This window comes from Girardinichthys multiradiatus, unplaced genomic scaffold (genome assembly GCF_021462225.1).
Source record: "Girardinichthys multiradiatus isolate DD_20200921_A unplaced genomic scaffold, DD_fGirMul_XY1 scaffold_46, whole genome shotgun sequence".
Classification (NCBI taxonomy): domain Eukaryota; kingdom Metazoa; phylum Chordata; class Actinopteri; order Cyprinodontiformes; family Goodeidae; genus Girardinichthys; species Girardinichthys multiradiatus.
The window spans coordinates 51,076-77,103 of record NW_025917699.1 but is presented as its reverse complement, the minus strand read 5'-3'; the positions used below and the strand labels follow the sequence as shown (position 1 = coordinate 77,103).

General features: G+C 39.0%; 1 protein-coding gene and 1 long non-coding RNA gene across 5 annotated transcripts; one reads left to right on the top strand and one right to left on the bottom strand.

Annotated features, from left to right (window-relative positions):
* Positions 1–488: 488 nt before the first annotated feature.
* Positions 489–1,932, bottom strand: LOC124865221. The gene is made up of 2 exons (XR_007037508.1): positions 1,133–1,932; positions 489–578 (listed from the first exon to the last, which is right to left on the bottom strand). It is a non-coding gene; the product is annotated as an uncharacterized LOC124865221 (long non-coding RNA).
* A 16,949-nt stretch (positions 1,933–18,881) lies between these two features.
* Positions 18,882–22,731, top strand: LOC124865222 (protein EFR3 homolog B-like). Of its 4 annotated transcripts, none has more exons than XR_007037510.1 (4): positions 18,882–18,973; positions 21,878–21,921; positions 21,999–22,105; positions 22,370–22,731. XR_007037510.1 is itself a non-coding variant. In XM_047360181.1 (4 exons), exons 1-4 carry the CDS (start codon positions 21,855–21,857, stop codon positions 22,405–22,407), a joined length of 285 nt encoding a protein of 94 aa, XP_047216137.1. In that variant the 5' UTR covers positions 21,138–21,854; the 3' UTR covers positions 22,408–22,731. The 4 variants fall into 4 exon arrangements, 2 of the variants coding, with proteins under 2 accessions (XP_047216137.1, XP_047216136.1); XM_047360181.1 differs by lacking the exon at positions 18,882–18,973 and adding an exon at positions 22,210–22,282 and having other exon boundaries at positions 21,138–21,921; XM_047360180.1 differs by lacking the exon at positions 18,882–18,973 and adding an exon at positions 21,312–21,806.
* The last annotated feature ends 3,297 nt before the right edge of the window (positions 22,732–26,028 follow it).

Here is a 26,028-nt window from a genome sequence, read left to right as displayed (position 1 = left end):
GGAATCAATTCACCGCACCTTCTCTTCAAAATGTAATAATTTAACACAAAAAACCAACTCTAAGTTAAAATATGTCAATTAAAAAACACTAGACTACAACCATTCAACTAAAACTACCAAACAAAATAAAGGAATACAGAAACTAATGAAACTATATACAAATAAAAGATAAAAGGGGACCAATAAAATTGATGCAATGATGTCATAGTTCAGTGTTGATATTTAGGTTTAAGAACCAGGATTTATTTTGAGGAATCTGGAAATCAGGTCAAGTTAGTTTTAAAAGTAATTAAGGGCAACAACTGGTATATGTTCAAACAACCAGTCACAACACAAAACAGAAGGTAAGTAAACATTATTTTAATAAAATTATTTTCAAAAGAATAACTTCCCAAATTAGAAATCTATAACATTTTGGGACAATTGATTTTCAATGGTATGTAATTATTCTTCAGCACATGGTTGAACAGAGTTATTACCACTTAAAATGGAAGTGAGAAACTTTATTTGAAGACGCCAGGGGTCGAACCGCAAATGGACGGATAGAGAGATGTGGTGATTCACATCTAGGTCACCAGCTGCTAAGACAAAGAAAATACCTTATTCAATAATTGTATACGTTATTTTAAATACCATACAATACAAATATTAATGTGTATACAAGCATTGATGGTGCGTTATCCAACGATTACGGAGCGAATGAGACAAGCTCTGTTGTAAACAAAGCTGTATACCATGTTTATAAGCAAGGCTATTAGCCTGTTAGCCACTAGCAAAGACAACCTTTAGCATGTTTTAAGCAGTACTGGAACACATTTTTAGCAGGTTAGTTCAAAGCGATTAAACAAAAACACTGATAAAATGGAGCAAAATCCCATTACTGGACCATCACTGTTTAAAACATCTCATTGAAATAACATTTGTTTCATCTTTAAAACACAGAACAAATAAAACTAGCCTCATACCACCACAAACAAAAGCTAAACACAATGAAATTAACAATATTTAGGTTGTTTTATCCTAAACTAATTTTCTTTAACAAGACACTGCCTCTTAAGTGGACTGTTCTTATGAACAGAAGTCAAGGACATTCTAAGGGCGTTAAGTTGCCCTGTCAGCCCATGAGTCTCACCTTAAATGGCAGTCCAGAACCATGCCCAGGTACTTCTAGCATTAGTCTCAATTTGATCTCCATCGATGATGGTTGGGGAGAATGACTGAAGCTTCCTGAAGTCAATAGCAAGTTGGATTTTTTGCACCAATTAGTGAAAAGGCCTGAACTAGTCCATGCTCCTCTCCTTTGTCGTCTAAAAGGGACATGTCGTCAGCATATTTAATTAAATGTCTATTAGGGAAAGTGCTTTTGCAGGAGTTTGTGTACAAGGTGAATAACAATGAAGATAAAACACACCCCTGAGGAGAGCTTGTGCTGGTAATTGTTTTGTCAGAGAGTGTTGAACATGCTGGACTCTACATGTTAAAAAATCTGTAATCCATAAAACCAAGCAATGTGCGATGAAACACTCTCATTTAAATCTGTTAAAGCCCTAGGCTGAATGGTGGCCCTGGCAAACATAACTAGCAATGGGTTTGTCTTTTCTGTAAATTCTATCATCCTGGTTTAGATTTGACTTGAAGGTAAAGTGTTTTTCCACATTCATCACAACCAAAAGGTTTCTCTCCTGTGTGAATTCTCATGTGATTGTTTAAAACTGACTTGAAGGCAAATCTTTTTCCACATGCATCACAACTAAAAGGTTTGTCTCCTGTGTGAATTCTCATGTGATTGTTTAAAGCTGACTTGAAAGCAAATCTTTTTCCACAAGCATCACAACTAAAAGGTTTGTCTCCTGTGTGAATTCTCATGTGTCTGTTTAAATGTGACTTGAAGGCAAATCTTTTTCCACATGTATCACAACTAACAGGTTTATCTCCTGTGTGAATTCTCATGTGTGTGTTTAAATATGACTTGGAGGAAAATATTTTTCCACATGTATCACAACTAAAGGGTTTGACTCCTGTGTGAATTCTCATGTGTGTGTCTAAATGTGATTTGTAGGTAAATCTTTTTCCACAAGCATCACAACTAAAAGGTTTGTCTCCTTCGTGGATTCTCATGTGTGTGTTTAAATGTGACTTGCAGGCAAATTTTTTCCACAAGCATCACAACTAAAAGGTTTGTCTCCTGTGTGAATTCTCATGTGTGTGTTTAAATATGACTTGGAGGAAAATCTTTTTCCACATGTATCACAACTAAAGGGTTTCACTCCTGTGTGAATTCTCATGTGTGTGTTTAAATATGACTTGGAGGAAAATCTTTTTCCACATGTATCACAACTAAAGGGTTTGTCTCCTGTGTGAATTCTCATGTGGTTGTTTAAATATGACTTGAAGGAAAATCTTTTTCCACATGTATCACAACTAAAGGGTTTGACTCCTGTCTGAATACTGATGTGTTTGCCTAAACTTGACTTGTAGGTAAATCTTGTTCCAGATGCATCACAAATGAAAGGTTTGTCTCCTGTGTGGACTTTTGTGTGCCTTTTGAGATCTCGTTTCAAGTTAAAACTTTTACCACACTCACCACAGTTAAAATCTTTACTACCCGTCTGAAACTTCGTCAGTGAATCTATGTTGTTTTCTCTGAAACATGTCTCATTACCAGAACAATCTGAAGACGTTAATCTTGGATGACATGTCATGTGACTCTGAAGAGAGCGTCTGGTAGCAAATTTTCCCCCACGCTCAGAGCAGCTCAAAGATTTGTTGACAGTGTTTCTGCCTGATCCTGAAGTCCTGCTCTCCTTCCAATCATCCTCACTGTCTTCAGTTTCAGAGTCTGATAAGTGTTTAAGCTCAGATTCATGATGCTTCACATCATCATCCTCTTCATCATTCTCACTATCTTCAGTTTCAGAATAGTTGGAAGAGTCTCCATGAGTATTTAGATCTGGGTTCCTGCTGGATACTGATGTTCCACAGTCCTCTACTTTAATTCCTACTTTTATCTGGTCAGTTGAGATGCTTCTTAGAAGATCTCTCTCTTCTGTTTTGTGTTGATGAAGCTGAGAGAGCAGAGGTTTCTCTTCATCCTCTTCACTCTTCATATGAACAACAGTTACTGGAAACCTGGTATCATCAGTCTCCTTCTTCACATTCAGTTGTTCTCCATCCTGGCTGGACCAGATTCTTTCATTTTCCTCCTTTATGTGGAGGAGCTCCAGCTCCTGCTGGTCCATATCAGGACTCTGTTCTTCAGGAGCCTCTTCTTTAAAATCTGCAGACATCATTGAAACACTTTATATGCATAATGAACAACTTTATCTTGACAATGTTACAAAGATGATAAAGATTAAAACTAGAGAAAAGAATCTGATAAATATTATCAGTGAACAGTACAGTAGATAAAATCAGAGAGGCCACAATGGTGTGATAACCTGGACTGTAAATATATTGGTTTCACGGTGTCATGGTTTAACACTAGAACTCCCAGGGCCGTCAATTTGACGGTTTTGAAAGTTTGACATGACATAACTCTGGTTTATTAAAACTCTTATCTTCCTGGCATCCTGACCTTTTCTAAACCTGTGTCTTGTGTATTCCTATGTCTCTATTTAAAGATCTAAGTATTTCTACCTCAGCCGCTATTTTGACGGCCCTATTATTTACATTGATATTTTTTTTCCCGCGGCTGAGTATACGCGCGTGCGTTACCTAGCAACCGCCACTCTAGAACGTAGTCTGAGAAGGAGATTGTTGGCATCCTACAAATAGCTTCTAGAAGGATGTTTTCTGCTCAAGAGGCATTGGAGATGCTTCAAAAATTAGATGATTGTGATTCTGGGGTCGAGAGGGATTCTGACGGCTCTTGGTCAGCATTCAGTTCCAGTGACAGCGGGTCAGCCTCCCCCAGCTAAAAAAACACAAGTCGCACCGTTAGCCGGAGGTTGTGGCGCATTATTTCAAGGAAGTAAAAGACTAGCCTATGTAACCATTTTATCATTTTAGGCTATAGTTTACAGATTAGTAAACCAATAATATATAAACTATAGCAACAGTGCCACAATCAGCGCAGGTTCAGAGACAGGGAGACGTGCCAGGTGATCAGTGTCCAGCTACAAACCCAGCAATCCATGCTGAGCTGTGCTTTACATTAGATTATAACTGCGTTATCTAACCTCTTATCCAACCAGGTCCCTGAACAACTGACCATTAACAGAGTTTATCTACAGCCACTTCAGTGATATATTTCTTCCTGATTGGGAATAATACTCTCCTCCAATCGAGGATCTCCTTTGGAAACTAGTCAATGACGCTGAAGTTCGTTCCCCGTAGCTCTCTACCCCGACTCCTGACCTGCTCTTTCTGCTTGTAGTGCCTGAATTTCACTACAAATGGCCGAGGCCGGTTGTTGTCGGGCTTCTTACCTCCGAGCCAGTTAACACGATGGAATGTGATGTTTTTAAACTCGTCACTTGGGAGTTTTAGCTGACTTTGGAGAAATTCCCAGATAGTGGATTCAGCATCCTCCTCTGCCCGTTCCGGGATGCTGGAGAAGACAAGGTTGTCCCGTATGCCTCGAGCTTGTATATTCAGGATGGTCTCCCTCATTTATTTGTTTCAGACAGCTGCATCATTCCATCGGTTTCTTTACCTTATCCCTCAGCGTTTGTTTCTTGGCTGTGAGCGAAGCTTGTTGTTTGTGGCTGAACTCCAGAGATTCCCTCAGAGCTTGAAAATTCCTTGTGGAGAACCTCCACCAGGGTAAGACGAGCATCCAGGCTGGGTATCTTCTTGTCAATAGAGTCCAGGACATCAGCGTAGCTTTTCTCTGGAGAGATAGTGGAGGTGCTGGCCGAGCATTCTGAACGGGGGTATCTTGATGCTGGTGTGGTCATGGATGCAGATTTTTGTGTTTTGCCCATTACTATGTTGTCAAAACATTGGTCTACCTAGCTCTCCAGGCTGTCTAAGGTTTCCTCTTCCAGTTTGTTTTATTGGGAAATATGAGACAGTGGTTAGTATTTTAAAAGTTTCTATGTTGGGCTTCAATTTATGGGCTTGTTTTACTTGAGTTATTACTTGAGCACAGCTCTCACGAGATCTCAGCCACTCATCATGTCCTCACGTCCATGCTTCTCACTTAATACTTCCAATTATTAAGTGCAAGCAGCCAAACAATCACATTTTCATAGTATATTCTGAATAGCTAAACACGGTGATTGATTTTGGATATGAATAATACATTATATATTAATTATGATTGTTAAATTATATTTTTTCCTAAATATTCATAATCAAATAATCATAATTTCACAACATGCCATTCTTTTTTTTTTTACCGTGTCCTGTCCGGCAGAATATCGCTCAGAATTGTTGTCTGAGTGCCAAGAAATTGCCCAACAGATTTACTTTCACAAGCAGAGCATCACAGCTAATGATTTAAAGCTCTGCTTGACATTTATAAAACAAACTTTATTATAAACTTCTTTGGGAATATTTCAATTGTTACGGACACGGAGACTGAAATTAAAAGGAAAAAAGAAGTTCAAAAAAGAGAGAGATGGGGAAAAAGGAGGAAAGAGTGGAGGAGAGAAAGAAGGATAAAGAGAATACAAGATTACACCCTGCTTGCTTATACAGCTGCAGGAACCCCAGGAGAACCACCGCTGGGATTACCGCAACCGCCCCAGAGAAGAGCAGTGGAGAGTCCCAGGGGAACCACCCAGCAGCGACATTGCTGAAGCACCAGGGAGCCGCAGCGACGAGTCCACAGGCACCGCCGGCAGCCGTCCACGCCCGAGCAGATCCAGGCATGGACCCAGAGGCCCAAGACCCCGGGACACACCACCCCCCAAGCAGAGGCCCGACAGAGCACAGGGGGCCAGGCCCCGGCAAGCAGCCACCGGGAGTGAGCCAGCCCACACCAAAGCACCCGGTCGCGGACACCGAGAACCACAAGTACACCAGCAGGAGGTGGTCCCCTTCCCTCCTGGGGCAGAGGCAGGCAGACAGCGCCGGTACTGCCCAGACCCGGGTGACCCCGGCCCAGCTCCCGCCCCCCTGCCCCGAACCCAGTCCCCAAAAACCCCCATCCACCTCCGGAGAGGGGGCTATGTACAAAAGAGGGGTCCACATGGCCCAAAGCAACCCGCCAACCGGAGCCGCCACAGGACGGAGCAGTCCCGACCCCCCAACGAGCTCCGATCCCAACCCCATGAGTCTCCCACCCCCAGTGAACCCCAACAAGAACCTCCCCACAGGGCCACCCCCAACAAGGACACCGATATTGAACACATCCCCCCGAACCCAAACGCCACAAATCTCCACCCCCACAGGGGCACACCCCCACAGGTGAACTCCGCGGCCCAGAAGCCGATGAAGCCACACCCACACAGCGCAAGCTCCACACACAGCCCCTCTCTAAGAATCCCCGCCGCACCACGATCCCCCACAACACAGCGCGCCGCAACGGCAAGGCAAGGGCCCTGCGCAACGCCACCCCGCCCACTGGCACAACAGGGCAGACCCCACCCAGCACCGCACCCACAACCGGACCCCCGACCCCACACCGTGACAGGACAAACTCATCCACCAAGAGGTCCCCGGCCAGCGTCAGGTACCCAGGGCCGATGACCCCACCACACCCCCCTCAGCAACAAGAAAAAAACACTACATCACTGCCACTGCAACGACCGCCCAGTGAAAAACACTATGCAGCTCAGCTCCACCATCACCGCCCAGCCGATCCAAACGCCAGTGACCCCACGCCCTAGAAGTGCTTGAGCCAAGCTTTGACTGATTGATTGAAACTTTATTAATCCTCAAAGGGGAAATTAATTTATCCCAGCATAAAATACACCCATAAAAACAAACAATATGCACTAATAAAAGTCTAAAAGACACACACAGAACCCCACTCCAACATGGGGCTGGTGAGCAAACTGCAGAGGCTTCTGGGCTGCACACACCCGTGTCCTCAGGTGCACCAGAACCAGCCTCTCTCTGACCTTCATAATGTGGGAGGTCAGAGCTATGGGTCTATAGCCATGAAATCCTTTAGAAGGTACTTTCTTTGGCACTGGGACCAGACATGATGTTTTCCATAGCTCTGGAACTCTTTGTTGCTTCAGGCTCATAGCAAAGGGGTACTGCAGCACTCCACTCAGCTGACCCACACAAGCCTTCAGAACCCTTGGGCTGATAACGTCAGGACCAGGAGATTTCCTAGGGTGAAGCTTTTAAAGATCTCTACGCACCTGGTCAACAGAGATATCAAAGCTACATGCAGAAGATAAATGAGGAGGGGGAGTCAGACCCAGGACCTTCGGGCTACCGCTGAGAGGTAGTCAATGTAACAACAAAGCAGAATTAAAGCTGCTACTGGGGTGGGACATTCAAACCAGTTTCAAGTTTTAGGCCGCGGTTCATTTTTATTAAACTAAAACTGAATTAATGATGCTGGATTGTTATGCTGGGCCAAAGGAAGAAATACTGCTGGAGTCACTGGATTTGAAAAGCATGACCAGTTATTTTTTATTAAAATTAAGAAAGTTCAGTGCCATCCATGCCCAGATGTCACTAAGACAATGAAGGAGAGGCTAATCAGAAACATTATGTTTTAAAGGGAAAGAGACTTGACAGTAATCAGCACAAAAAGAAAACGCAATCTCAGGGCTCCAAGAATGGAGCCTTGAGGTATCCCCCAGGGAAGGTAAAATCATCCACCATGACCCAGAAACTCCTATCAGAGAGGTAGGACCTGAACCATTAAAGAGCTGAGCCAGTGATGACCACCCACTGCTCCAGTCTAGAGATGAGAACGTTATGATCCACTGGATCAAAAGCAGCTGGTAAATCTAAAAGCAGTTCCCAGAATCCGTTGCTAAGAATACATCATCAAAAATCCCTAAAAGAGCCGATTCAGTGGTAAGTTTTAAACCCAGACTGGAACACTTCTATAATCATATATTTATCCAGTAAGGCTTCAGCTGGTTGTAAACTGTTGTTCCAAAATTTTGGACAGAAAAGGGTAACTTGGAGATCGGCCTAAAGCTTAACAAAGCAAAATGATTGAGGCCAGATTTCACAATAGTATGTTTAAAATTGTTCTGCTCCACGCTGGAGGTCAAACTACTGATAATAACTTTAAGGATAAAGAGGCCAATAGAAGAAGAAAACTCCTTAAGACGACGTGGAGGAAGAACATCACAGGGGGAGTGTTGGAAAATATTTAAAATATATAATAGGGTCTGCATTGTTATGCTCAAGTTAGGTTTAATAATGTGTGAAATAAATGTATTGTGTAACTTAGTGGCTTGCTCAAAAGAGGCCTCTGTGCATGTGTGTGTGTCTGGCTTAGATATAATCTGCCCTGCAACTGTGAAGATATTTCTGTACATGTCTCAGATAACAGCCAAAAGTAGAATAGCAGGAATGTTGTCAAGGTTGAACAGACAGCTGAATGCCAGGTGTAAGAGTTCAACTGACACTCAGCTAAAAATATGTGTTTTTTCTTGGTAATTGTACACGCCTTGCTTTTGAATAAAAACCCTGTCTGGGGAGAAAAGAGGAGAAGTTTTCTTGGTGACTCAGCTGGAACACCTTTCCCCGGCCGGGCAGAAGAAACTGCGCAGACTCTATGTTTCCTTTTATTTAGTTTTACTAAAACAGTATAGCATATGACTTAGCTTTACCAAAACAAACGAACACGCAGGAGTTTCTGGGAACAACTCCAACAGGAGCCAGATGGTTTTATACTGATAACCAGTGTCTCTAGAGAGGAATGCACATGCACATTAAGAGCAGTGTTAAAGGAGACATCTGCAAAAACCACTTTTTTAGCCTTTAAATACATTTTGTTGTGAACTTTGAGTCTGTAGGAGAGCAGAATAGTTTAATTTAGTCTCTCCAGGTTCTGCGTAGATATCTTTATAATCTGTTTGCATCGTATTTTCCCGGCAGTTTCAGCTCAGGAAACGTCTCATTTCTTCCTCCTTTTTGTGAAGCAAATCTACTTTAGATCATAAAAGACAACCAGATGCACCAGACTGTTAGCTGCCAGACAGGAGACACACACACAAACAAATCCTTACTCTTGATAGGAGCTGCAGTTAATGGAAACCTGGTATCAGTCTCCTCCTTCACAGTGAGCTGCTCTCCTTCCTGACTGGTCCAGAGTTCCTCCTGTTCCTCCTTTATCTGGAGGGGCTCTGGCTCCTGCTGATCCACATCAGGACTCTGTTCTTCAGGAGCCTCTTCTTTAACATCTGCTGGCAGCACTGAAACACATTACATGCATTATGAACAACTTTAACTTCATGTTTCTAAGCTGGTAAAGATTCACATTAGAGAAAAACATCTGATCAGCAGTTTAGAGAAAACTGAACCTCAGGAACTGACAGTTTAGGTCATGTGCAGAATCTCATATTTAACCCCTGAATTAAATCACTATTATATAAAACATAATTGCCTGAGTTTTGCTGTGAAGCAGATGGTTTGTGAAGTAGAGATTGTTCATATGAATAGAGCACAGAGACCAGAAATAAACACATTTCATCATTTAGTGCAGTGATAAGAAAAAGGAGACATAATTTATCATAAACCAACAACTACTTGTTCCTTAAACAATCCTTCAATGTGTGAAATATGCATCAGGCGGCATTAGTGGACAGTTTCTGAGAGAAATACATCAGAACCCATGAGATCTATTCTATTTTATGATTAGTTGTAGCTTTAATTATTAATTATCACTTTTATATCAGTGAGCGTTATTATTCAATGATGGGAACACGTTTTACTCCATGCTTGTGGCTTTATGTTCAGAATATTTGACGTGCAAACGATAGTTTAATATGCACTGAAGGAGCTCTCTCTACATCAGCAACAAGAAGATTACAGAACAGTTTCTGGTTATTTTATTGAACTTCATATTCAGTGAGATGTTTTGTCCTAAACTAGAGGTCTGTTACCTTTACAATAAAAAGAGCAATTTTTGCCCTCAGTCCAGCTACATAAAACTAATTTAAAGACGCAAACATTACATGGCCTTTTAAAAAGACAAGTTATAGTTTCTGATAAATATTGAAGGAGTTGTTCCCAGAAACTCCTGCGTGCTCGTTTGTTTTGGAAAAACTAAGTCATATGCTATACTGTTTTAGTAAAACTAAATAATAAAAGGAAGCACACAGTTTCTTTCGCCCAGCTGGGGAAGAGATTCCAGCTGAGTCACCAGAAACACTTCTCTGCTTCTCTCCCCAGACAGGGTTTTTATTCAAAAGCAAGTGTTATATATCAAAAATTGTAATGTGTTCTTATGTTCATAACAGTGTGGAATTAGTCTGAACCTGTAGCGCTTAGAAAGTTAACTGTGCAGAACAACATGTATTATTTGTGAACTTGAAAAAACAGGCACTGAAGGGTGTGAGTGCATGTGTTAGTTTCATCAATAGAAGATGCCTCAGAACTGACCTTCAGCAAAAGAATGTGTGAGAAACTGATAAGGCGCTGCACAACAAATGTAAAATGTATACTCCCTGTAGTATGTGTGTGTCCAATAAAAGAACGGTGTAGGGGAGAAAAAAAGTAGAAGTGTTCCTGACTACACAGAGACAGCACAAGGCGTGTACAATTACAAAGAAAAACACATATTTTTAGCTGAGTGTCAGTTGAACTCTTACACCTGGCATTCAGCTGTCTGTTCGACCTTCACAACATTCCTGTTATTCTACTTTTGGCTGTTATTTTCAGACATGTACAGAAATATCTTCACTGTTGCCAGGCAGACCACAGCCAAGTCAGACACACACACACACCTGTTTTGAGCAATCCACTAAGTTACACAGTACATTTTATTTCACATATTATTAAACCTAACTTGAGCATAGCTATGCAGACCATATTAAGTATTTTAAATATTTTCCAACAATATCTACTATGTTAAAATGTGTTTTCATTTTTAAAGAACCTATTTTATTTTTAGGTTCTAAAATAATGAGAAAAAGGATGGACACATTTTCCTCTATTGGATGTTGATATTTGTGGAAAATTACACCACATAGTTTCTAACCTGATGACAAGAAAAATAAATGTTGGGAAAAGTTTGTGGAAATCTAAATAACTGCTAAAACCTGCAATTATTATTTTATCTTCATTTTTAAAAACAAACACACATCAGATCCATTGACTTATATCGGCTCACTTCACCGCAGTTAGATGATCCTCTGTCGTTTCAAACTCTAATATTTCTGAGCTGGGCTCCAGAAGCTCCTGCTGATGTTTCACTATCCTAACAACGAGTTCTAATTCAGAGGAATAATCCACCAGCAGACTGAAAACGGCTCCTAAACTTTAACTACCATCCACACAGTTGGCATGAAGAAGGAAACATCCAAACCTAATCTGGGCTGGAAAACATCATCCATCATCTGGTGTCTCTTCCTCTGCTGCGTCCTGCCGCTGTTTGAGCTCCTGCTTCCCTCCAGTTTCTTTGACCAGATGTTCCTCAAGCTGCTGGACTTCTTTCCAGAGTTCATCAACTGCTGCTGCTGCAGCTCTCTTACAGCTTTATCAACACTCCCGCTTCTGGGCTGCTGACGAACAGGGAACAAAGGATGAAGAACCCGGAAGAGATCCACGTGTTTGGGAAGTGGGGGCGGGGCCAGCGGAACCGGAAATAAATGTATTGTTGTTATTATGTATTACTGTTGCACGTGTGTTTTTACAGTTGTTGACAAACACGATGTTTCAAAATGAATATTTCAAAATCCGGATGAAATGTGTTGAGACAAGGTAACAATTAAAATGTCGAGCAATGAGCCAGGAGGCCCCAAAGAATGAAAAACATTTGAACATTAGAACAAACTTCCAAGGAAACACAAATATTTCTAGTTCTACCTGCCTTCTTGTTTCAACAGGTTTGGATATCATTTACATTTAAGTCAGAATCCTTGTAGACTGCAATAAAGGGAGATTTTAGTCTAGAAAAGTTGCATTTGTGCAAAATAATAATGGATTAGTGATTAATTCTCACAATTTCTGATCATATTTAGGGGCGTAAAATGTTAAAATATCAGAAAAACAAACATTATCCACCTTATTCAGGATAAAGCAGGAAATACAGTACTGAGCAAAAGTTTTAGGCAGGTGTGAAAAAATGCTGTAAACAAAGAATGCTTTCAAAAATGGAAGTGTTAATCATTTATTTTCATCTACCAACAAAATGAAATGAATGAAAAAAAGATAAATCTAAATCAAATCCATGTGTGGTGTGACCACCCTTGGACTTGTCGTGATTATTAATCTGAGAATATTATTTAATATTTAATATTAATATTTTAATATTTTATTAAATAATATTTGGGTCTGTTAAGGGTTGTCCTGTGAATACCAGCCCAGTAAGGTGATGGTATTAGGACAAAATAGAAAGGTGTGAGACGAGCTCTGACATTATTGAACAGCATAAACTCTGCACATATATGGAATAAATTCACACAATTTCTTAAAATACAATAATTTGTTAATAAAAATAAATAAACTCAAAGTCAAACATATTTCAATCAACAAACTCTTTACTATGCTAAAACAATCCAACTAAACTACCAAGCAGAATTAAAGAATAATGAAGACTAATGGGCTATGTACAATATAAACTAGTTGATTAAAGATGATTGAAAATCATGACCAAAAAGAGTGATGCAACATTACCATGCAATGTTTATGTTTGAGAACCACGGATTATCTTGAAGAATCTGGAAATGAAGTTAAGTTAGTCTTGGAACCAACTTAGGCAATAATCAGCAAACTTTTAGACAACCATTCACAATGCAAGATCAAATAAAATATTATTTTAATAAAATAATGTTTTAAAGAACGATTTGCTGAATAAAACCAACTGGATGACTAATTCTCAACGGTGTCTCATTAGCTGCCTTTATTTATTAAAATAATATTTAAAGAAATATTATTAAGGAAATGGTAAAATATTTAAGGAAATATTTTGGAAAAAGACAAATCTTTCTGGAGAAATGGGGCTTAATGGTGTTTATTTAGTTATCAAATTTAGTAAAATAATGTTTAGGGAACTATTATTTACTGGATATAAAACTGACAACCTTTTCTGGGAAAATATTATTTAACAGCAAGAACGTGTTCTTAGCTGTTAGCAGTTAAAGCTAACAAAGGAGGCTAATAGCTTAGCACCAGAATCAACACACACTTTAAAAATACCGTTAATAAAAGGGCTAAAATGCATAAATGCGGACGGCGCGTTATGATCAATCTTCTGTTTAAAATCACCCTTCAAGTAAAGTTTGTCTTAATTTTAAAACACACAAACAAAACAAAACTTCATAAAATGAAAAACGTTTAGATTATTTCATTCTAAATCACTTCTATCTCTCTGCCCAAACCCTAACCTCGTTTGAATTGTGTTGAGGAGGAGTTGTCCGGGCGACGACAACGTTTGAAGAAAGCTCCGTGAACAAAGCTAACCTTCGTAGCTGTGGATGAAAGACGGCTCGTTGTGTCCGTCAACCAACTGCACGTTACCACGGTGATGCAGTCTCTGCTGTTGTCCTTCCTTCAGACTGGAAAACCCCGCTTCACTCGGCTTGTAGAGACCGCTTCTCTGCAGGGGATTCTCTGGAACACAGTTCGCTTCTGCAGATCTCAGAGAGAGTAAAGCAATGCTTATACCTTAATTTCCCCTCTTTATGAACAAAATCACTGGGTACACAAATTCACTCGTACTTAACTTTGCATATGATCGCGTGATCTTATGACACCCTTGGATCCAGTTTGAAGAGTTTATGTCTGTTTGCCAGCAAAGAGACATTAGCGCGCTGCCTCTCCGGCCAGTCTCGCACGGAGTCCGGGTGGAAGAGACAGGATGTAGCAAGAGATGTGCTTTTATTTGGACAGTGGCGTCACAGGAAGTCCGCAGTTATCCCATTTCCTGGCTGTCCCTGAAGAAGGTTAATGCACTTTATTTAGAAAGTTCCAGAAAAGTTTGTACCGGAGTTTTAACGTTGAAATCCATGGCTGTGGTCCCAACAGACTTCAAAACAGCATCATTTCTTCTAGGTACATTTGCAGTTTTTGAAGGAACACAGCTGGTAACTTGTTCCAAACATCTTGGAGAACTAACCACAGATCTTCTGTGGATGTTGGCTTCCTGACATCCTTCTGTCTCTTCATGTAATCCCAGACACACTGGATGATGTTGAGATCAGGGCTCTGTGGGGCCATACCATCACTTCCAGTAAGTCTTGTTCTTCTTTACTCTGAAGATAGTTCTTAATGACTTTGGCTGTGTATTTGGTTTGGCTCACTTAATATTTTTTAAATTGATACAAATAAACAATCATTATTTATATTTCTGAAAGCATTCTTTGTTTACAGCATTTTTTCACACCTGCCTAAAACTTTTGCACAGTACTGTATATCCTTCAAAAGCTTTTTGATTTCCAAGCAACACCAAAAAGATGAGGTCCACAGATCTGTGGGATATATCAGCATGTTAGGAATAACCTTTATTAATATGCTCATAGCTGTTTTAAACAACATATTTTAAGGATCTAGTGGTAGTTGGTGGTGATTTTCATATAGTTCCAGATGAATGCATGGATAGATGCTCCTCAGAGTTTTCACAGAGTCATCAGAACCCAGTTATTGGAAACTTTCTAAACAGCAATGGTTTGTTGGATGTGTGGAGAGTCAGTAACCCTGACATAAGACAGTTTACTTGGATCAAACCTGATGGAAACGCTAAATCTAGAACTGATTATTGGTTCGTCTCTGCCTCCATGATGCAGTTCAATGTTAATACTAATATTTCTAGAAGCCCCCTAAGAGATCACTGTAGAACAAGCTGGACCATTTCTAATCAGACTCTCCAGAAGAAACCAGGATTATTGGAAGTTCAACTCATCCTCTTAAATAATGAGAAATATAGCTGGAAAATTAAAGAGTTGATCCAAAATATTCATAATAATAACAACTACCTTTCCCAAATACAAAAATGGGAATTATCTTTATTAAAAGACTAGAATTGGATAAAAGGGAGAAGGAAAACAGTTTGGTTAAAACATTGATGGATTATTCCTCTAAACTGAATTGATCAGAAGACGACAAGATAGAAATCTCTGATCTACAGACTCAATTAGACCAGATTTACCTTAATGAAGCCCAAGGAGCATTTGTCAGATCAAGGGTCGAGTGGACAGAAGATGGGAAAAAATTCCTCCTTTTTTATCCGCTGGAAAAACGAAGACGAGAGAAAAATGTAATTTCTTGTACTTTGATTAATGGGGAGGAATGTACTAACACAAAAACAATATCTAAAGAAATCTATAATTTCTAGAGTAACATTTATTCCCCTTCTTATAGTGAACAGCGTTCAACATGTTTGTTTCAGATAGAAGACGAGATCCCAGAAACTGATGAAGATTCAAAAACCTCTGAAGAAAGTTTCAAATGAGCAGAATTAGATGTTCTTCTCAAAATAGCATCTGATGGTTCTGATGGTTCTCCTGGTCCAGACGGGTTCACTGCTAGTTCCTACAAGCAGGTTAGGGAAGAAATAAATGGTTTAATATTTGATGCAGTTAAAGAAAGTTTTAGTAAAAAGGAACTGATGACAACAATGAAACAAGACAAAATAAATGAATTCCTAAAGTGGAAAAAGATGAAAGAATATGAAATAATTTTAGGCCTGTTTCTCTTCTCAATACAGACTATAAACTTCTTACTATGGCTCTGGCTTCTAGGTTCAAATCAGGCTCTCAGCTATTAGAAGTAACTCCCAATCAGGATTGATGAAAGGAAGATTCATTGATAATAATATCAGATTGGTCTCAGATCTTCTAGATTACAGTCATCTAGTTGAGGACGATGCTTAGATCTTATTTCTGGACTTTCATGAAGCTTTGATTCAGTTCAACATCCTTTCATTTATGATCCATTCAAACATTTTGGGTTTGGAGAATATTTTCTGGATCTAATTAGGATGCTGCACACAGATATAAACAGCTGTTTCCCTTCCTGAAGCTACAAGATTCAATCTAGGAAGAGGCAGAAGACCAGGGTGAAGTTTATCTCCATTGTTATTTCTTCCTGTGGCAGAGCTGCTGTCCATCCTGTTAAAACCTCTGAAACTGAAGGCTTTACTATAGATGGACAAAAACTAGTTCTCAGTCAATTAGCGGATGACTCCACATTGTTTTTAATCAATAAGGAACAAATACCTGTCGCCCTTCAGGTGGTGAAGTTCTTCTCCCAGGCTTCAGGCCTGTTTCTTCATCTGAACAAGTGGGAACTTTTAAGTCTTCATCATAGTTTGGAAAATATGTTGTATAATATCCCAGTGAAGAAGGAGGTTTGTTACTTAGGAATATGGATATCCAAGGATTCAGAAGCTGGTAGCAGTAAGAACATCCAGAAACCAAATGAAAAATCCAGAAGATTCTTAATAATTGGTTGAAAAGAGACTCAACTTTATTTGGAAGATCGTTTATTGACGAAAACCAAATGAATCTCCAGATTAATTTACTCCACTTATTCTCCACCTCTTTCTAAAAACACTATAAAAGAAATAAAAACCCTCGTATTTAATTTCATCTGGAGAAATAAACATCATTATATGAGAAAAGCAGACATGATGAAAAGTTCTGAGGAAGGAGGATTAAAAGCGACTGACTCTGAAACAATGAATGGTGACTAAAGCTAAGATGGCTTCAGTCGTTTCTAAGGTGTAGCGAGGACATGTGTGCTAATTAAGGTGAAAACTAATAGGCACAAAGGAAACAATTCATGATAACTATGTTTAATTATCAATGATAATAATAACAAATACTTATTTCTCAATGGTGGTGAGATATTGTAATCACTATTATTCATATTGTTCAATTAGATGTATTGTTTATGTTTGTTGTAATTTAAGTTTTTATCAGTCAATAAAATCAGCTTAAATTACTGATGTTAAACATGAATAAGATTCACTGAAGGTTTTAATTCAGTCTCAACAGAAACATCCTGTTAATATAAATATGGCTGTAACACAGCAGCTAGCTTTATAATTCAGTGTATTGTCATAGAGTCTCCTCAGCAAAGAACTTAATTCATCGTTTTCTGACTAAAAGTCTAATATTTCAGGGAGAAAACAGTTTCAACTTAAAGAAAACTATAAAATCCTCATTTTCTCTGTTAGAGTGAATTAGAAGCAGCTCCACAGAGACTCAGAGAGGAGCTACCGATGCTAACAGACTCCAGCAGCAGGTTGAGACACCTTGGAGGAGGTTTTTAGCTCTGAAGCTGATCTTCACTTCTGCTTCCTGTTTTAAACACAAACTCTGATCATCAGCAGCTGCAGATCTACAAGCTGATGTTGAACAGCAGCATCTGTCTTTCAGTTCACAGTCGCTAATATTTTTTATCATCAATCTAATTCATTATTAAACTAATCTAAATGATTGTAGTGTGTAATTACTGTCTACGACCACACGAGGGCGGTATCAAGACAGAGTTTAGGGCCAAAATGATTAAAATCTTAATTTTTGTTTAGTGTAGTTGAGAAATATGTGCAAGACTTTACCAACGATTTTTATAAATTTTATTTTTCTGCCCTGCTTAATGCCCTGACTGCAGCATTTCTTTATCACTATATAATAATAATAATGTTTGTAGTTTTTTCAGGCCTTAATCATCAGAATTAACAATGTTTAATCTTTCTGTGATGATTTTTACTGAAGTAAATTTAAAACGATTTTTTTAGTTATTTAGTTTTTCTAAAGTAGTAGAAATTATTATTATGTCTATGCACCTGTTGTACTACTTATCATGTGGTCTCTATGATTATTAATGAATGTCCATCTCTAATAACATACATGTATAAAATATGTAGATTGTTATTTACAGGGTTATATCAATAGATGTAATCAGAAAGTATTTAATGAAAAATATAAAGTTTAACCGTTTTGTTTCATTATAACTAGTCACTTCCCTCTGGTGGTGATGTGTTGTAACTACAGATATTCATCATATTTATTGTTCAACAGGATGGATTGTTTTTCTTTCTTTGTTATAATTTTAACTTTTATGAATTCAGATAAAATTAGCTTAAATTAATGTTGTTAAACATGAATAAGATTCACTGCAGGGTTTAATTCAGTCTGAACATAAACACATCCTGTTAATACAGAGTTTAACACAGCAGCTGATATGTAGTGATTATCTCTGGTTCTAATTTACTCTCAGAGCAATAATAGACAACAACAGAAACCCTCTTCTCAGTCTTCTGGCTGGTCAGAAGAGTAGCTGCAGCAATAGTTGGAGTCTCTGCTCGCTGTACTCAAGAATGGAGCAGCTGAGAAGATCTTTTGTCATCAGGTCATTCAATCTTTTTAACTCTCTCTGATACAACAAATGTAATTTCCAATGTAAATATATAAATATATATAATACAGATAAATACAGTTACCGGTGATTTATTTTGAAATAATTAACAGGAAATGATAACTAGATATTACCTGTGTAACTTTACTTTGCTTGTAGTTACACACTGTGTCCACCAGAGGGTCTAACTGAGCAGCTAGCTGGTTTCTAGCTCCTGATTGGCTGATGAATCCATTGTTGATCTGTTGCTGCTTCTACTTTTATTTCCTAACTCCTCTTCCTCCTTTAGCATGAAATCAATGTTTTCTCAGTAAGTGTGAATTAGAAGCAGCTCTACAGAGTTTTCACTTGAAAGTTAGTCAAATATTTATGAAATGTTAAATTATCAAGACGTTTTTCACGACAACCGGAAGTAGCGTCTACTGGTGCTGGATCACTTCCTGTTTTTGCGGGTCTCAGACATAATAAGGAAAAATGGCTCTTATTTTCTCAACAAGGTTGCTGAATTTGCCAGCCTTTTCATTCGCTGATGTGGAGACAATCGCAGTGGTGAATTCATGAACAAATAAACTGGACAAGGGGTGTAAGTTCCTCCATGAAGAAAATATCCACAGCTATCAAGCTAAGAAAAGACAGAGCTTAGCGAACTAACCGCTAGCTACAACATATGAAGTACAGAAACGTCGTGATAAAGAAGCCTAATTTAGTGAGCTAAATTATTTGGAATATTTGATAGACATGGTATAAACCTTCAAATGATATTTTAACATTCTGATATGTTTGCCTTTACAATTTGTGAAGAAAAACGTGCAAGATGTTAGTTAATACATCATAGATGTTCAAATTGTGCTTTGCTTCTGCATGCCTGTAGTATCAAATGTGTCTGAACTTATTTCCTGATTCACTCTGCAGTTCATTTTGTTGTATTATTAAATTAATAACTATATATCATTATCAGTGCTCATTTCTTACTGGTGGTGAGATATTGGAAGCAATAGTTCACACCTCAGGACTGGACACTACAGATGCAGGGCTGTGTTTACTTCCTGTTGTAGTTTTTATTATAATGATGTAGAAAAACTTCACTGAAACATTTTTGTTTAGAGCGGCTTTTAGTCTGTTAAGTTCTTTAGTGAAAACCTAAGTCTGTCATCTAACCTTTAACCCCTATCTGCCTTAAGTTACATTCATCCATTGATTGATTTTCTTTCTTTTTCTGTTGTGGTTTTCTGTAAGGACAGCCTGGAACTGTCTTGTACAAATATTATACCTGACAATGACTGGTGGTTTTTCTTCCTATCTTATCCCCCTGCCTCCCTTCCTCTTTGTCACTGACTCTTCCTTATTTTGTTTTGTAAAACAAGATGTTTTTCAAACATTACTTCCAACAACATCATCTTTGTTTGTGTTTTCTTAATATTACTTTAATTTGTTGACCAATCCAACACAAGTTACAACAAGTCTGAGCAACACTGTCACTAAAGTCCCAGCAACAATTAATTTGTCGTTCTCATTTAGACGTTTAATACATTAAGTTCAACTACAGTTCAAGTAGTACAGTTGCTGTTTCTAAACTGTCATCAAAATAAAAGACAGTAATTGTTGGTCCTTCAACTGTATTAATTGAACACCGTATGTTAACAACAATCAGTAAGAAGGTGACCTCTTCTACAGTTAATCTGTGATCAGAATAAATGTTCCTCAGTGAAGAAAATGAGATTTTCTCATCTAGCTGTGGATCCACAGAAGGTCAACTCATGTTTTAATGCAGTGCAGACAACAACCATGGAGTCCAAAACACTGACATAGGTAGGAAGAAGCTGGTCAACAGTCAGAGCTTCAGCACCCTGGACAGCTCTATGACTTCAAAATAACTGATGAGCAGCTGGAAACTCTGCCTCATTTATTGGAGTCTTTGTTAAATCCAGGAATGGTTTGACTTTACCTGAGTCCAAGAAGGTCTCACTGTGAGGATCCAAAGCTCTGAAAGCTTCCATGTATTTGTGACTCTCTCTGTTCTCTAACTAACCTGGATCATTCTGACGTTTTCCATTAGATGCCAAATAAGGAACCAACTCTTAAAGTAAATATAATGTATAATTAGCTGCATGAACAACTGATCAGAGTTTTGATGACACCAGGATCAATATTCATAAAGAGAAATTAACATCTCAAACACAATACGTCACATATAGTCAGTCTCCACATGTCTATGGAACATAAAACGTCTCTTAACATTTGCATTCAACCAAGCAGCTAAAAATAATGATCAGAATCAGAGCTGCTGAGCAGCTTTCTGAGAAGGCAAAGAGGAAACAAACATGGCCGACCACAAACAAGAGCAGCTGAGCGTTTTTACACTATGATTTATTCACGTTTTATGTCTGACAATATTATTTAACTCACAGTGTTGAACTTGACAGTGTTTTCATTCATGTTATTTATTTCATAAGCAGACTGCCACTAAAAAGACATCCTTTAGTCCCGATCCATACAGAGTTGTTCCTTTTTCACAGCTTTTGTTCACTTATTGTTAAATTCTGACATCTGATCAGAAGAGATGAGATTTCTTATGAATTGCTGGAAGGTTTAAACCGTGACGACCAGAAAGCCAAAGATGCAACAGCAGCTACATTATGCAAGATCAGATGAAGCTGAGCAAAGAAAGTGAAGGTTGTTTTTTAACATATATTATATTTACATAAGTTCTAAAATAGGTTGTCTCAATAAAAACTGCTCCTCTTGGTGGATGTTTAACAGCTGGTCTTCCTTTCCAGGACCCTAAAATTAGGACTTATTTAAAATCAGATAATAAAAAGATATATTTCATAACTAAATACCATCATAAACTTTAAACAATAAAACATCTCAGGATGAGAGGATATTATCATGGTTTTTGGGGCCAAGAATAAAAACCAAATATAATTTAAAACTGCAGCAACTAATATGAACAAACTTAAATAATGTCCTTGATAAAAACTTCAGTCAGTCACCATTTCTTCTTGTTAGACTTTCCAAGAGCTCTGGAGAATAATTCAAACATGTGACTTTAATGTTTGGGCCTTTATTAGACTGATCCTGGTAGAGACGGTCAGGATATTTACTTCCTGAAACACGTGTGGACGCCTCAACACACCTTCTACACCTCAGCTGATGGAGAAAAACACTCTTTAACACACGTTAGAACCTAAAGTCAAAGTTTTTACAGATATCAGTTTAGAAGAACTTTTTATTGAGTGTTAATGTTAAGCATTCCTGACACAAAACATCACCAGAGTCAAAGTCTGCCCTGGGATTTGTAGTTCTCAGACTTTGGTTTGGTTTCAGATGAAGATCGTCTGTCCAGGAAGATAAGTATCTCAGACACCGTCTCTCTCCAGACAGCCATAGACCATGAGTCCAGTTCTGATCCTCAGGTTTGGTTCTGTGTGTCTAAGTTTAACCGTTCATCTCCACATTTACTGATGTTTCACTTTGTGCTCTGCAGAAACCTCAGACTGATCATCTTTGAGACGCTGGAGAACACCATTGGTAAAATGTTTCATCTCCTACATGCATGTTGTCATGATTTGTTTCTGCATTTCTTAGAGACGTTGTCTTTCTTTTAGAGGATAGAGGACCTGTGGAGGAGGAGGAAAGGAGGAAGAGGATGCAGGTGGTGGAGAGGTTTCAGACGGCTCCTTCTGAGGAAATAGCAGCTCTCTGTGGATCCAGGGTGAGACACTTACTGAAGTAAACCTGGAGTAATTCTGTTTGGTTTCTAAGGTGAAGGTTTATCTGAGTGTAAAACTGTTTCTGGTTCTGATTTACTGTAATCAGGTCATCAGTTGGTACCAGAACCTCAATCTAAACATGAACCTTTTTGGAAGATCTTGGTCAGACTGGAATCTTTGTGAACAAACAAATGTACAGTTCTAGTGGTTCTGGATGGAAACATGTCAAACCATCAAACTAACTGATGGTTCTGTCTTCTCCACAGACCTCATTGCTTCAGTCCAAACTAGATCAGGTCTTTGATCTGATTGTTCGTCCTCCTCCGTCTCCATCTGGACAATCGTCTCGTCGTTGGACGCCGATCTATGAGATGAACTTTCCTGACCTCTGTGTGTATTAGAGACTCAACAGGATGACCTGGATCATTATGAAGCATCTGATGTTGTGTTCAAGGAACAGAGGACAAAACAACTGAGGACTGGAAACATGTAGCATGAGTCATGTTTTGTGTTCATAGAAAAAGTTTTTCTTTTTTTTTCTTTCTGCTCTCAGTGGAGGAGGACGCTTATTTTCTGTCTCCCGCACCCCCTCCCATATCTTCCCTGCTTCAGCTCTGTTTCTTGTCTTCTTTTTGGAGCCTCTTCTTGCATATCTTCCAAATTCTGAGTTATGAATTTGGTCAGCTGGTCTCTCAATGAAATTGATCAAATTTTCTCGAGGAGAAGACGGGGTGAAGGGGAACCCTCTTGTCCAGATGGGACGTTTTGGATATACAATGGACTCCTGGCAGAAGTGGAGGATTGTGTGTCTGTCAATAATGTCAGTCGAGGATGTTGAAGAAACGTATATAATTGGATGTTTGATATCAGGATTTCTGCTTTTTGGAGTCAGCGGTTACCTGGCATATCGAGGAATTCGGAGAAGGTCAGCAGCTGTTCTGGCCATTGTAAGGCTGCCTGGCATGTATGATGAGATCTTCAGAGCGATCAACACTCAGACTGAGATGTTACGTGAGCTGAATCGCAGACTGGATGTGATCCTTACACAGGATCGCAGGCAAGTTGCAACTTACCTAATGTGGCCTCTTTTCTCATCTAGCAAGGGCAGCGCCAGTGAGTGGGCAGCAAAGCCTCGGTGACCCGTCCCCCCCTTGTCTTGTATCATGATGTATGTTTGGATGGGTTGTACTGGACTTCTAATTTCCTCTCGGGGATCAATAAAGTATCTTTGAATTGAATTGAATTTCTCAGTGGCTGTTTAGTTCCTCTGAGAAAGATTTAGTTTTGTGTTGATCTCAGTATTTCCCAGTTTTATGTTTCATTTAGTTGTGATTCTTGAAGTGTGATTGTCAAAAAGAAAACTTTATTTAAATCACGTTGAACTAATTTAACTTTAACTGTCCTTTTATTTGGTTTTGTCTCTAAACTTTAAACCAACTTTTTAATATTCTGAAACATTGCTGATAAACTGTTGGAGATGATGACCTCATGGTGGAAAGTTTGAACCATGTTTCATGTATCATGTGTGACCTGGTAGATCAAGGTGTTGGTTAGTATGAACTGCATGGGCTTCATCTAAAACCAACTGTGTCAGGGTTTAAACGCAGCAAACTGGAGGAAGGACAGACAGGGTATGAAACACAGAAAACATCTGATTCATGGAGACACTGATCAAGAATGATCATATCTGTGCAGCGTCCCAACTCAGTTACCTTCTGCTACAACTAATCTGTCCACTAGAGGGAGCACAGATACTTCCACAGGTTCTGCTTCAAACTAAAAGATGAAATAACTGCATTCAGTGTTATTTGACTACTTTGTTAAATCTTTGAATAAAGAAATGTCTGTTTTTATTTCCTTGTTTTCCTTCAAATAGTTTTAAGAAGCAACGTCCAGCTTTCTGACTCAATAACTCATTTTATTAAGAATTGGAGGATAAAGAAACCAAACACTGACAAACACATTTAACACGACTAAAACAAGATGAAATGCTGAAGGAAAGAACTCAGTGTGTCATGTTCATTTTTCATGATGTGTTTTTAATCAAATATTTAGACAGAAAATAAAACAAGTCAAATAAAACAACAGCAACAAATTTCCACCCACTGCTCTAAAAGTGAGAGCTGTAAAAAACGACAGCATGAATAAAAGCAAATAAAAACAGAAGGTTACAGTAAACACACATAAAATGATTCCTTGGCTGCTGATATAGAAATGACCTGTTACTGGATACAAATTCACATTTACCTTCAGAAAGTTCAACCATGTTTTCCAGCTGGAGCCAAACACTGTTGAGCTGGATGTCACCTGTGCTGAAAGCCAGCAGATAACCAAACCCCAGCATGATTTCAATGTGTGAGAACATAATAGAAGGGGAGGAAGGGAGGGAATAAAGCTCAGACAGCATGGGATCAAAGTCTGTGGTGACATTAACTTCAGTCCAACTGTGGAAATAAAATGATAAAAGTCCAGAAAAAGACAGAAAACCTGAATGAGCCAACAGCTCAGTGTGATAGACTAAAGTACTGAGAACATCTAGTGTCCTAGTTCAAGTCCTCAACTGACCAAAGAGCTTATATTAATAGATCTTTACCATAAATGATGTTGAGACTATGTTCAACTTGACATTAGTTGGTAAAGTTGAAAGAAAATTCACATTAGTTGATAAACCAGCTGCTGTCAGCTCCATCCATCACATTGAGCCAATAGGTCAGAGGTCATGACTGAAAGGCTTTAGGAGACAACAGCAAAGTGTCTGGTTGGATAGCTCAAGGTGTTTGTTCAGAGATCAGCAACATGGAGGTCATTGGATCAAGACTGAGAAGATCCATGTTTTTAAAAACCAAAACTGAACAATTTGAGAGAACTTTGAAGAGGGGAGCAGACCTGATGGTGTGGAGGAACTGTCTGTGACCAGAAGATGCCAGTGGTGGAGTTCCTGGGTTCAAGTCCTGCCTGAGCTACAACATGGAGAGAAGATCTAGTCCTGCTGCAGAGAGTGGGTGAGGGGGCCGTGTCCCCTCCCCGGCTTCTCAGGAGGTAAATGGAGGAGGTTATGAGCTTCTAAACAACACAGGATCAATATTTTATTACACACTCTGGATCTTCTGCACTGACACACTTTCACTGCTTGGACTTGATTGCTTTTGGCTAAACTTTGATACCAGTGACTTTAAACCTGAAACTGGATTAAAATCACTGGGAATGTGGAGTTCTACTGGGAGAACAACAGGAACAACTTTGGACCTGAGTAGAACCTGCTGCTGCTTTCTTTCTTTAGCTTCTGGATCTTCTCAATCAAAATGCCTTCAAAGCTGGATTCAAATCTAATTTTCTTACATGGAGACTCTAAAACAGATCATCCAGATTGGTTCAACACCAACATCTGATTTGAGTTTCAGCAGCAACTTACAAAACATCTCAGCATCAGCATCTGGAGAACAACATGCTAAATTCAGCTAAACTGCTGAAAGAAGTTCAACCAACCTTCAGAAACTCAACATCACAACTGAACACAAGTCTCTGAAGACAGTCAAACATCTTCAAGCAGTTCAAACCAGTTAGCATGTTCTCCTCCACATGCTAACACCAACATGTTGTGAAAGTTCTTCAGCAAACAGATCAAACTCCAAAGCTGAGCTAGAAGAACCTTGGATCTAAATGACCTCAGTTAGTGTTTCAATGCAACAAACTTTCATTTCAATCCAACATTTAAACCAATCTCATTGAGCTCATCCAGAAGTTGGAGAACCAAAGCAGCAGTTTTCAGGTCTCCTCACATCTAAACCTTCTCCTCTTCACTCACCATCTGAACTCCACATTCACAGTCACATTAATACAGTTACAGATTTAAAGTCACTGATTGATATCAAAGTGCAGTTACCCAAATGTTGGCTCCATGTGTTTCCTCCATCCAAACCAGCTC

Bases quoted from the DNA above. Each gene is read 5' to 3' on its own strand.
- LOC124865222 (XM_047360180.1), top strand. From the start codon at position 21,784: ATGAGTCCAGTTCTGATCCTCAG. The intron at 21,922-21,998 runs GTAAAATGTTTC...TCTTTCTTTTAG, and splicing joins GACGCTGGAGAACACCATTG to AGGATAGAGGACCTGTGGAG. The intron at 22,106-22,369 runs GTGAGACACTTA...TCTTCTCCACAG, and splicing joins CAGCTCTCTGTGGATCCAGG to ACCTCATTGCTTCAGTCCAA.